Below are 13,141 nucleotides of genomic sequence, written 5' to 3'. Positions count from 1 at the left end.
ATTGTACCTAATGCATTTCCCTAAGCATCTTAATACCGCAGTCCTCATTTGCATTGTCCATATCTCTTTAGCTTAATACCCGAGTTCTTGTTCATCAAGAAATAGATTATTCTTGCTATCTAAACATGATGCCTTTCTGTAAATTTCCCTGCTCTGTGGAGGGCAGAAGATGTTTACAAAATGGTGTTAGTATCAGCAATAGTGCTTTAAGGATAGACTTAAAATACCTCTTTGGGGTTTGGTTCTAGGTTAACATATATAAATGAAGCGCTTCTGAAGTGAAGGCCATTACAAGTGATTTTTTTTTAATTACATTGGAGCAACAAAGAATTAGGGTTTAGGGTTTGTCAGAAGGAAGAAATTTGTTATGATTTGCATTAAAATTTGAACCTTCTAATTCAGCGGTAGCCTGCTACGGGCCATGTGCCAGTGGTGGGTGGGGCCAGAGACAAATGGTGTGGCAAGATGGGACCCTTGCCTTAGTACCACGCAAAAGTCTTTTGAGGGTTTTTTTTAAATCACAGGGACACATCTCTCCATGCAGGCAAGCAAGAGGCATTAGGATAGTTGGAAGGACACATTCCAGCTAAACAAAGGATCTTGAGACCACAGAGGGGGGCTGGTGCAGATGAATTTGGCCTGGGCAGTGTTCTGAGGGCCAGACAGAGGAGTCTGCACTTGTCCCTCAAGCCAGAGGGTTCCCCACTCCTGATCAAGTTTTTACTTCCTAAAATATATGTAACAGTTCTGAATCTTGCAGCGCCATTTTTCCATCAAAAGTGTGTACAAAAATTGTTTTTAAAAATTACAAAACTGGGGAAGGGTGACTTAGCCTGTGCCTGCTTTTGAGACGGGCTCCTGCCTCAAAAGAAGCTTATTCAGATATATCAGTCAGTTTTTTCTTTTTTTTTGACTGATTAAACTTCTCCCGGGTAGGGAGAAACGAAGAGATTAACCTCAAAGCCTATTTTTGTTGGGACGACCAGATCTCATTAATTTATGGGACGAGGTCCAGCCGACGAAGGTGGGACGGATTTTCAACAGCAAGCTCTATCTGATAAAGCGAACGTTCATCTTATCTTCTAAGAGAGAACGCACTAACAGGCAAGCACCCTTCTTTCTATATTTTTCTTTTACTTGACTTAAATTGTTGCTGTTTAAAAGAGATTTGCCAGATTGATCGGTTTTTGACATCTCACTGGGGAGCCATAACTTCTCTCTGCTACGCACTAATTAATAGCTTATCTCTGTTTTTGTTGCAAAAAGCTGTCCTGGATTTGCATTCTAAAGATATACACAGAAGAGGGATTTCTATTCCAGATTTTTATTTTGAAGAATATTATATTGTCTGAGACTACTCTCTTTTTGGTCTATTTTATTTTGACGAATCTGTTTCCTGACAACTGCCATTAATTGTTTCGATCCCGGGAACTGCATTTTGTTTACTTAACTATGGAGAGATAAGGCTGTCTGCTCTGTTTATACTGTGATGTCACCAAGTTTGGAGTATTAACCCAATTGTTGCTGAAATAAGAAGTGGTTTTCCTATATTTTTCTTTTAAAATGGCAATTAAGAAAGTGGCTGAGAATCTGGAAATAACTATGTTTCAGAAAATAATGGATGAGATTGAGATAACGAAACAAAACCTGCGACAGGGTTGTAAGGAGCTGAAAATTGAATTGAGTAAAATGACGCAGGAGATTAAAGATATAGGGGTCCCTGTGAGAGAGGTGACCCTGGAAGGGGTCCCTGTGAGAGAGGAGACCCCGGAGATTGGAACAAACGTGGAACAGGAAAAAGATTTGGAGTCTATGGACTTTAGAAATAAAATCTATTGTTTGGAGACACAGGAGATTAAAGACATAGGGGTCCTTGTGAGAGAGGAGACCCTGGAGACTGGAACAGGGGTCCCTGTGAGAGAGGAGACCCTGGAGACTGGAACAGGGGTCCCTGTGAGAGAGGAGACCCCGGAGATTGGAACAAACGTGGAACAGGAAAAAGATTTGGAGTCTATGGACTTTAGAAATAAAATCTATTGTTTGGAACTCAATGTTATCTCTGAAGAAATTAATGAAGATTCTAGAGATAAAGTTATCAATGGCATGGATAATCTTCTGGACTGGAATGATGTGATGGAGCCCAATATAGAGAAAATCTATGGAATTAACTGCAGCCATGTGACAATGGAAAAACTTTCAAGAGATGACCCAGTGTATTTTGAAAAAAAGAACAGAGATATGATTTTACAGCAGTATTTCAGCAACCTATTCAGAATGGATGGCAAGAAAATATTTGGGATAGAGGTAATTCCCATCAGACTCTTACTATATGACTATGGCTTTGACAGCAAGATTATTATGGAATACTGATAATGGAAGATTGGATACTGAAATTACTGGACTTAACAAGACTACTGAAGATGGAAGATGGAAAATGGAACTAATAGGGATAATAGAACAATGGCTACTGAAATTACTGAACCTAACAGATTCTGATGTGATGGATTAATTGAAATGTTTATTTTGACTATGGTTATGACAATAAGATTATCATAATTAGTAATGAGATGGATTAATCGATATGCTTATCTGGAAAAAAAAAATTGATAGATATATTTCTTAAAGAATTGAAACCTCTCTTTGACTTTTTGTGGAAAGAATAAAGTAATGTTTATGAGATTTGATGATTAAGTAAGATAACTATTGGAGGAAAGTGATTTTATAATATGACTTAAGAGACAGGATTGTTATATATTATAGACTTATAACTGATCTGATCTTTGACAAATGGGAAGTCAATATTTTACTCTTTATTTTTTATTTTTATTTTTATTTTTATTTTTTTTGTTTAACTATTTTTGATTTTGTTTTTTGTCTTTGAATGTTTTATGATTTCGTCTTGTATGTTTTATGAAAATTTGAATAAAAATTATTGAAAAAAAAATTAAAAATTACAAAACTATTACACAAAAATGTAGATGAACCTTTAAAAAAAACTCAAAATGAAAATTATACTCAACTGAACTTAAGATCAGAAAACTGAGAAACCAAAATGGGCATGCCCACCCCTGCTTCTCTCCCCCCACCACCCTCCTCTTTATAATTATGCGGGAATAACAGTCCCACAAAGGTTCTCATAAACTCTGAAGCAGAATTGAACAGCCAAGATTAAACAGTTACATTGACAAGGTGAGAACAGTCCCATGAGCATGTTCCCAATCCCTGTCATCAACCATATTTCCCCTGTGCATGTTGGGACTTGACTGCCACCTTGTGGTCAAAGGCAGAATAACAATTCATTTTAAAGACTCCTCTAGCCCTCCCTTACATAGAGAGTGCTTATTCTGTCTTTCACCAATGTGGTTATCTCTATGCTCTCCTGTTGCTAGGGTTCAGGCCTGCATTCTGTTGTGTGTTTCTGTGTCCTTTGTTCCTGCATGGGAGTTCCTGCTCCTTATCCTCTTTGTTTTCTGTCTTTTTTTTTTTAAAGCTGCTCTGCCACCTTATTTATTATTTGATTTATATCCTGCCCTTCCTCCCAGCAGGAGCCCAGTGCAACAGCCTTCTTTTGTTCTTAGCCTTCCTTGTCCTCCTCAGCCTACCTCGACCCAGCCTACGCCCATAGCATTTATCTGCCGATCCTACAACTCTACAGCCCTCTGTTCCTCTGCCAGTTGCTCCCCCTTCAAAAAAAAAATACTAAGTGAGAACCAAAGAGAAAAGTATGCTGTTACACAAAGGCCCCCACAAGACTTACCAAACCTTTAAGTCCTGCCAAGCCCCTTTGGCAAGCCGCTTGAGAGACAGGACCATGGGGAAAGCTAAAGTTAAAATGGTAGTCCCTGTCAGAAACACAGGCCCTTGCCATCAACACCACCAGTTCCCACAGCAGAGGCTTCTATGCAGGACCAGTCCGTTCAGCATACAGAGGCAGTCACCAAGCCCCCCTCTGGGGCAGGGGGTGTTTTGGCATTAAATGAGACTGGGTGCAGGTAGCTATGGAATCTATTGCCAGCCTCACAGGGCTCACATTAGGGTCTTCAGGGTCTTCGCACTCAAGGGAAACTAAGCTATGGGGCTATGAGGTTCATGCTGACTAATGAAAGGAGCCAGGAAGAGGATACCCAGAACGCTGCCCAGGACCATCTATCAGCTTCAGACGTGGCATCTGGTGAAGAGGGAAGGCACTCATTAACAGATCTCAGAGCCATTTTTTCTGCTCAGTCCTCTCCTGAGGACTTGAGAGGTTTCCAAGAGGATCTCACAGCTCAGCCCTCCTGTTCTTATTTCACACACCAAATTCTGCCCCCTACATGTATGGAACGTCACATGTACATCACCTATGGCTCACAATGTTTTCCCTTCAGCTCAGTGCAACTGCAGTTATTTGACCTCATTTTGCAACAACTAAAGGACACTATTTTGACAGCTCTCTCTAAAGATTCAACTGGCCACCAGGCTTCATCCCATACTGCCCAGCAACCCAGCCTTAGGGTGCCATCTCAGCAACTTACTACCACTCTGAATACAACAGCAGCAGTCTCCAGCTATCAGCTGCTTCCCTACAAACAGACTGCTTCAGTCCATTCAATGGCAGTGTCTTAGACATTGGCAGCACTTGCTGCACAGACAGCTCAGGTGGATGGGCATACTTCTCCGGATCTGCATGACATTCAGCAGGGGAGGGCCTCTGGGATTAGAGCTCAGGGCCTGCCTAAAGATCCAGCAGCTGAAAGGGAGGACCCTGAATCCAATTTCATTGTTCTGGATGAGGAGAAATGGAGTGGGGCTTCTGAATCTGAAAAGAAAGTCTCCACTCATCTAAGATACTTGCCTTCTCACTTTACTGTGTAATACTGTGGAATCTTTGGATCTCACTTCTAAGGATGATCCTCGATCCTCCTGCTACACCTACCTCTAGGGTTCCTGCAGTATGCCCAGAACCTCAGCCTAACTCCAGAGTTGTGAAGTTACCTTCTCTACTCAAGATTATCCAAGCCAAATTTCCCACTCCTCTACAATATAAAAAATCTGTCTCAGCAGCCAATAAGTTTTATGGATCAGTTGAGGGTTCCTCTAATAGATGCCCCCATTTCTGGACTAGTGAATCCTTTTCTGAATCCCAAGGATTGGGACACGCAGCTCAAGGATGCCTTGGACCATAAAATAGACTTGGGGCTGAGTAGAGTCCATGATGCCTGTGTACTGTCATTACAGGCAGTGGCTTCTTCCATTTTTGCTAGAGCAGTTCTGCTGTAGTTGGAGGATTCTTCTCAGGATTCAACTCATTTCTGCCAATCTGTCCTTAAGCTATCTAGGGCAGTGGCTTTTGTGTCAGATGCAGGAATGGATGCAGTACAACTCTCAGTTAGAGCACTAACTGCGGGAGCCTTCATTAGGAGATCGCTTTGGCTGTACTCATGGGAAGCAGATGCCACTGCACATGACAATCTTGCCTCAGAGCTGTATGTGGGTTGCAAGCTCCTCAGAGATTCAGCATTGGTCAATGTTTTAGTGGAGTCCAGGGAGAAAGAGAAAGGAAGATAAATGGCCCTTTCGGAGGTCTTTCCATCCCTACGTGTCTAACCACTCCTTTCTGGACTCCAGACCTGCAGGTAGGAGCCGAGATTGTCAGACCTCCTGTCCCTTCTGGTATAGGCCTCAAATTTTCAGCAAAGGACAGCAACATCTTGCCAACAAGTTAAACTCCAGTACCCAAGCAAGGAACAAGCACCAATTACGATGCTGCCCTCCCTCCAGTTGGGGGGGTCATCTACAAGACTTTACAGATACATGGAAGTGGATTACCTCAGACTTCTATGTTCTGCAAACACTGAAACTGCCTCCCTCTTGGAATTTCTGTCTTCCCCTCCACAGACGTTCCTTCCATCCCCTCTATCTTCCAACCCAGCCAAGAGAACCAGGGTACAGGACACCATTCAACACCTCTTACAAATATCAGCAATAGAACTGGTCCCATCAGAGGAGAGGTTCTTGGGCATATACTCCATTTTCTTTACACTCCCCAAGAAATATCAATCATACTGGGCTGTACTGAACTTGAAAAATCTGAACCACTTCATTATCACAGGTTCAGGATGGAGATGCTCCTATCCAGCAAGGAGGCCTTGAGAAAGGGGGACTTTATATCTTCTATCGACCACAAGGAGGCATACCTCCATATTCTCATCTTCCATCCTCACAGGCATTACCTGAAATTTGTGATTGACGATCTTCACTGTCATCTCCGTCCTCCTCGAGAGTTCCAATACATAGGGGCTCAGAGCTTGGAAAAGTTACTTTTTTGAACTACAACTCCCATCAGCCCTAGGCAACATGGCCACTGGATTAGGCTGATGGGAGCTGTAGTTCAAAAAAGTAACTTTTCCAAGCTCTGTAGGTGCTGTCATGGACACAGTCAAGAGGCATGTTTCACTCTCCCCAAAATGGATTCTCAAGGTTCAGAAGGGTATTTGCCACATCTTAGCCTCCTCAGTGGACCTCATGTCTCTGGCAGCAGCCCTAGGCCTAATGGTCTCTGCATTTCAAATTACTTCCTGGGAAAGACATCACTCACACACTCTACAGTGAGCACTTCTCCTTTTCTAACACATCACAGCACGATGTCACCTGTGAGTAGCTAACCCTCGCTCTGTCCATCATTCCCTGCTTTGGTGGTTGCAAAAGGACAACCTTCACAAGGGCGTGCCATTTCAGGATCCACCTCTGGTGGTTCTCATCACGGACACCAGCCTATCAGGTTGGGGGGCTGTTTTCTAGGGCCAGATGGTGCAAGGGCAGTGGTCCCCAGAAGAATCCCTGCTTCCCATCAGTCTTCTGGAACTTTGGGCAATCCACTTAATTCTGCAGCACTTTCTCCCACTCACTCATGGATGTGCAGTACTAGTAAGGACAGACAACATGACCATGAAAGCTCATGTAAATTGTCAGGGGGGCATGCAGGCACAAGCTTATGGTGTGGACCAAGCAACACTTGGATCCCTCGTGGCAGAATACCTGAGGAGGAAGGAAAACATCCAGGCAGATTGGCTCAGCTGACAAGATCTCCAGCAAGGGAAATGGAAGTTGCATCCAGAGGTGTTCCAGGCCATCACTTCTTGCTTTGGGAATGTCTGGTAGACCTCTTTGCATCCCACCAGAACCATCAGGTGAAGAGGTTCTTCTCCCAGTATGTGAATCCAGCCCTTACCATCCTGTGGCTGCAGGGCTGCTATACTCCTTCCGCCTCCCAATTCCCCTCCTTTCTAGGTCTCTTTACAAGATCCAAATGAGAGTGTGAGGGTCCTTCTTGAGGCCCCCTACTGGCCACACAGACTATGGTTTTCAGAGATCCTCAACCTAACAGCAGGTTGTCTGTGGAAGTTGTCTTACAGAAGAGATCTATTGACCCAAGGCCTACTACTTCTTCATCAAGACTTAGCATGGTTTGATCTTCATGTCTGGCTATTAATAGGAAAAGATTGCAGAGAGCAAGTCTCTCTCTCCAGTCATTTCTACTATGCTGGCCTCCCGGTGACCTTCGACTCTTCATATCCACAACAGCACTTGGAGAGTATTCTGTGTGGTGTGCTCATTAGCATATCACCCCATTAAATGCAGGCATTAAAGATGTCTTAGCATTTCTCCAAAACGGCATCGCCTTGGAACTTCTTCTGAATACCTTAGATTGTCAAACCACAGCCCTGTCATCTGTTCTTTCCAAGTCTACAGAGACACCCGTGGTAGTGCACCCATTCATGAAATGCTTTGTTATAGAAGCCATGTTATCTGTACCACCAACTCAACATAGGTTTTCCAAGTGACATTTACATAAGGTGCTCATGGCATTGCAGTGACCTCCTTTTGAGCCACTTCAGTTGGTCTCACTTAGAATACTGTCCTTCAAGGTTCTGTTCCTTGTAGAAATCACTTCGGCCCGCAAGGTGTCCAAACTCAGTGCCTTCTCAGTGCTATATCTTTCACAAAGACAAAGTGGTACTTCGCAAAATTCCTCCCTTTCGACCTAGTCTCATCTATTTTCCATTGTCAGCAGGAACTCATTCTCCTGTCCATCCTTTTAAAAAAGCCTAGCATTCGTTGGATGTGCGAAGGGCATTAAAAGTCCATATTGACAGAACCAAACCTTTTGTGGTTCAGATGCTATGTTTGTGTTATTCCATCCCTCAGCCTTAACTTGGATGAGGAAACTTTCTTCCTTATCAAGGTGGATAAAGGCCTGCATAGCTTTGGCTTACCATTCACTACATCTCATGCCGCCCTCCAAAATGTTGGCTCACTCCACCAGGTCAGCGGCTATCTCCACAGCCTTTTCATTCAGTGCTTCTCTTGAAGAGGTATGTAACGCAGCTACCTGAGCCAGACCAAATACTTCCATTAAATATTATAGGATTGATACTTACACTTCAGCAGATGCATTTGGGAGAAGAGTGCTACAGCACATTCTTCCAAGACAGTAGCAGCTCAGGTTGAAGTTTCTCATTCCCATATTATATAGATCAGCTCTAGTATGACCCACCTGAGGTCATCTTACATGCACGGGACAAGAGACCTTTGGTCTTACCATGAAATGGTCTTCTACATGCATGTAAAGATGATTTCAGAGCTACTCCCTATGTTCAATATCTTCCAGGATGTATGTTACTAGCAGAGAGCACAGTGTTGTGTGTTCATCGGTGCTATTGTTGTTTGTTATCTTTTCTCTTTAGCTTGGCAAGAAAGAACTGTCCTCTCTACATAAGGGAGGGCAAGAGGAGTCTCCACAATTAATCCATGTGTTATTCTGCCTTTGACCACAAGGTGGAGCTTGTCCAACTTAAGTACATGTACTTAGAAGGCCATAGGTCTCTTTTATTATTATCTGCACACCTTGCAACTTATTTCCATCACATTTTTGTATAACTTATTTAAAAGCACAATTTACCTATTCATAATACACAAACCTCCCAAGTTTTGTGAATGCATAGCCTACTAAAATTGAATAATATAAATGCATACTGGCTGAATTGTGGCTAGTATCATAACTTTGGTTTTCATCCTACATGTTTATGTGCAACTAAAGGAGTATAGAGCTGGACAGACAGAGCATCACAACCACCATATTCAAATAAAATTTATTGAGTGTTTTCAGTTTGATTTTCATTCACAAAATTATGAAAGGAAGGCTAATCAAAAGTGACTGCCAGAAAATTGGATCTTAAACAAATAAGTATAAACTTGTTTGTGAACAGTTCTATTTAAGAAAAGTTTGCATAGATCCTACAGCTGTGCACAAAGGTTAACTGTAAGTACATCAAAATTTAAATTACAATTCAAAGTGTACAGCATCTACACTGAAAGGAAGTATTCCATTGCAGATGCAAGACAAACATGAAATGACTTACAAATAAGGCATGTTGCTTTTTCATGTTCCAAAACAAACTCTCATAATTGTGAAATACACGGAGCAGTACATAAAACTGGAAAGGAAGGGGAAGTTCGCCTGGCTTCCTGTTTGGAATCTTTTGTTGATTAATATTATCCAAATATGAGCCTCTCTCTCTTGGTCTTGGAAAATAAATTCTGGCAGATTTCAATAGTGGCAGCAGGTGTTTAACTGACAACATGAGGAAAGTAAGATATTTACCAGAACATAAAAAGGTGTTTTTATCATGTAGTGTGAAGTGACTGTATGGAAAAGATTCAGACACACCAGAATTATAAAGTGTTATTTCAAACATAGCTATATCCTATAGCACTGATAACCATTTTCAAATCAGCAAAGGAAAATACAACCCAGACATTTAAATTAACATTAATAATGTAATCTAAGGAAGTAACAAGTTCTTTGGTGAATGAGCAAAATAAAGTACTGAGAAGTGATATCTTCTGATTTCAGGAAACTTTGAAAGGATTTGTTAACTTGCGGTTTACCAATGACTTAAACAGCTAATCTCTTTAAAACAAGAGTTTATACAAGCAGTGCAAATCAGGTTCTACTGCAACTAGAGACCATTCATACTTAAGATTTGACAACAAAAATCATTATCTATAAAACCTTTCCTTTTAAAACAAGATTTCTATACATTACGTTGAGGATGTTCAGTTTTTTCTTTTAAAATCAGGTTTAAACGCATGTAAGAAAATTTTGCTTTTATAAATACAATGGCTTTCATATGCTGAGGCAAGTATACAATAAGCAGGGTCAAAAGCTGAGCTTGATTTTTAGGTATTCAGGTGAGTGTTGATGCTCTTTAAATCTAAAAGTTAAAAGCCAGGATAATGCAAAGCTGTAATACATTGCTTTAAATAGATACATGTGTATAGTTAGGACTGCCAACTTCGATTTCTGCTGAAAAAAATATTTAAAAGCGAACTAGTATATATCTTTCCTTTTTTAATATATAAATTGTGAGTAGTGAATTAAAGCAGACATGGCACAAACTAATACAATGTAAAAATCAGCATTCATAACTAAAACATAGAACAACAAAGGGGCACTGTCAATCTGATTTAACGGACTCAGCAGAGAACATTAGACACTGGTGCATTAATTTAAATCAAACCTATTTTACCATTAGAATATATGAGGGAAAGTACAGCTACAACTAAAGCACAACTAGAATTTAGTCCTCTTTCACTTATTAAAGGTGTGGTCTCATGGTAGATTCATGTGACCATTTGCAACAGATTTTGCAGTTCCCTCCCAATAGGATTCATGGGTATGAATGGCACAACATATGTTAAAAATACATGAGAGCCATAAAGTAATTGCAAATCAAACAAATGTTGACCTGTTGAACCATTAGCAGCTTAGGAATACACATGGATCTCCATCACCTTGATAGAACCAATGTTTTTCCAGCCATCTCTAGCAAGAAACTGATGTGCCCACAATTTCCCTGCCTGATCCAACTTCTAGGGCTACTGTAAAGACCATTAAACAGGTGATGGGAAATGGGTGGTGGTGGATTTACTCCCCTATTCTATCCTCCTAACATCTGATAAGCCGTATTCAGAACCAGTTAGGCCCCATAAGTTTGCTACAAAAATGAACTTAATAGCAGAAAGGATAAGTTCTCCAACTACCTACAGTGTCACTTAACACTTCAGCTTGCCTCTTTTATACTACAAAAGTTATGGTGCAGGATTCTTTCCCCCACACTTTCTAAAGCCCTTACTTTTGCCAAGAAATACAATCTCAGCATCTATATTAATTTTCTAAAACTGATATTGTCTTCAGAGGCTAGACATATACTTCCCCTATACAGGAAAGTATCAAAGCAATTAATATAGCTAGAATAATAGCATACAGACAGAACTACCTCAAACTTGAAACAATTAATAGCCTATAAAGCATGTTATCACAGAAGTCTCTGGTGCATCCACAGGCAAGTGACTTGCCAAGAGGCCCAAAGTCTCAAAAAAGGCAAAAGAAAGAATGACAAATGGGCACATAAAACAAGGAGTTAGAAAGGTGAGGACAACAGATGAGCAAGTCTGCTTAGGTATTCCTGTCTTACTACAAGATGCCAGGAAAGAATGCTTGAGAACGAGTCACAAAGACAGAAACATGCTAATACATGGATACACAAAGAAAATATTTTTGTGTCAAATAAAGCAAGCTATTTAAGTCACAGGCTTGACCAAGAAACTGCTGTCAGTGTCAAGTGGCTTTAAGTGCAAAACTTTTTGGCAATGTGAAAAATAGAAAACCTCAATGAATAATAATAAAAGCGTTAATTACCAAGATGAAGGCTGATCCTGTAAGCACTGTGATGGACATGGACTTCAGTGCACAAAGGTCAAACCTTTAACCATTGTCCATTGTGTGTGTGTGTGTGTGTGTGTGGTGGTTATATAATAGGATTCTATATATCAGTACACATTAAGTGTGCACGTCTAATATGCGCACAAAATGGCTCTTCAATAAACTTGAACTTTTAATTGTTTCAAGCTGCATCATTCACAGTATGCAGCTTTTGTAGCAAGACTTGATCACACCTGAAATTTAAAAAGTGCATCTTTTTAATGCCTTTAGAAAATGGGCTGCTTCTGAGTCCAGGTGAGCTTATCAATGAGCTTTCCAGAGGGGATCAAAGTATATCCATCCATCACCCTGTAAAGAATCACAGAAATTGCAAGTCAGTCTCACTTTATTAACAAAAAACAAGTTAAATATTCTGCAAAGTCCAATATGCTTACAAGTTGGTTATGATTCTAAGGCTGCAACTAATATGACAACAAGAGCACCATGCACACAGAAAATTCTTCCTTTGATAATCTTGTGGGAATAACGTTAACCCAGTTTCTAAACCTTAGTTCTGTCAGCCAAGGAAAACTACCAAACTCAAAAAAAAGTCTGAAATCAAGGGAACAAAGCGAGAAAGATACACATTTTGCTCTGAGCATATTACTTTAACCTTGTAGTGGGCTGATGACATTTCAAAGACTTATGCAGAATTCCATAAAAGTCTTCCTATGATTAGTTTCAAACAAGCCAACTTCCAACCATGGTTTCTGAAGTGTGTTTGTTTAAACTAGCCACAGTTAACATTGACCACAGTTCAAGGTACACACTCCACAGCAGTCTGTACTTAACAAAAGATAGAAAGCCCTTCTCACACATGAGGAGAGGGGAGGGAGATAGGAGGAAGCTAGTCTCATTCACATTTTAGGAACATAGGAAGCTGCCTTACACCGAGTCAGACCATTGGTCCACCTGGCTCAGTATTGTCTATGCTGACTGGCAGCAAGTCTCCAAGGTTTCAGACAAGGAATCTCTCCCAACCCCACCTGCAGATGCCAGGGATACAGTCATTTGGTGCATTGCCATAGTAAATGAAAAGAAAATGCTATCTGCCACCTAGTAGGAGTCCCATTACCTCTTTGATAAAATACTTTGGCTTCCAGGGTGTATTGCTAGTTGCTCGCTGCCTCTCCTCTACTCGCTGCCTCTCCTCAAGGATTTGCTTATGGTCTGTTGCTACCGTGATGTTGCCTTCTTTCAGGGCATTGGTAACATGCTGCCAAAGATGCCTATTTAGCAGATCAGACCATGCCATAAAGGGAAGAGAAAATTAGTTTTAGGACAGAAAGCAAGCAAATTGCACTAAGCATTCTCAGCTACCTCTCCATTTTTGGA

General features: G+C 41.0%; 1 protein-coding gene across 2 annotated transcripts in view; it reads right to left on the bottom strand.

The window, feature by feature from the left end:
* Positions 1-9,115: 9,115 nt before the first annotated feature.
* The window catches only part of OSBPL10 (oxysterol binding protein like 10), a 112,648-nt gene continuing 108,622 nt past the window's right edge, over positions 9,116-13,141 (bottom strand). For both annotated transcript variants that reach the window (XM_061586040.1, XM_061586039.1), the window contains 2 exons: positions 12,882-13,035; positions 9,116-12,115 (listed from right to left, as the gene is read on the bottom strand). In XM_061586040.1, coding sequence (XP_061442024.1) covers positions 12,071-12,115; positions 12,882-13,035 — 199 coding nt within the window. In that variant the 3' untranslated portion in view covers positions 9,116-12,070. The remainder of the gene's footprint in view (positions 12,116-12,881; positions 13,036-13,141) is intronic.

Source organism: Rhineura floridana, chromosome 10 (assembly GCF_030035675.1).
Source record: "Rhineura floridana isolate rRhiFlo1 chromosome 10, rRhiFlo1.hap2, whole genome shotgun sequence".
In the NCBI taxonomy this organism is placed as follows: Eukaryota; Metazoa; Chordata; class Lepidosauria; order Squamata; family Rhineuridae; genus Rhineura; species Rhineura floridana.
The sequence above is the reverse complement of the archived record's forward strand: the minus strand, read 5'-3'. Positions and strand labels throughout refer to the sequence as shown.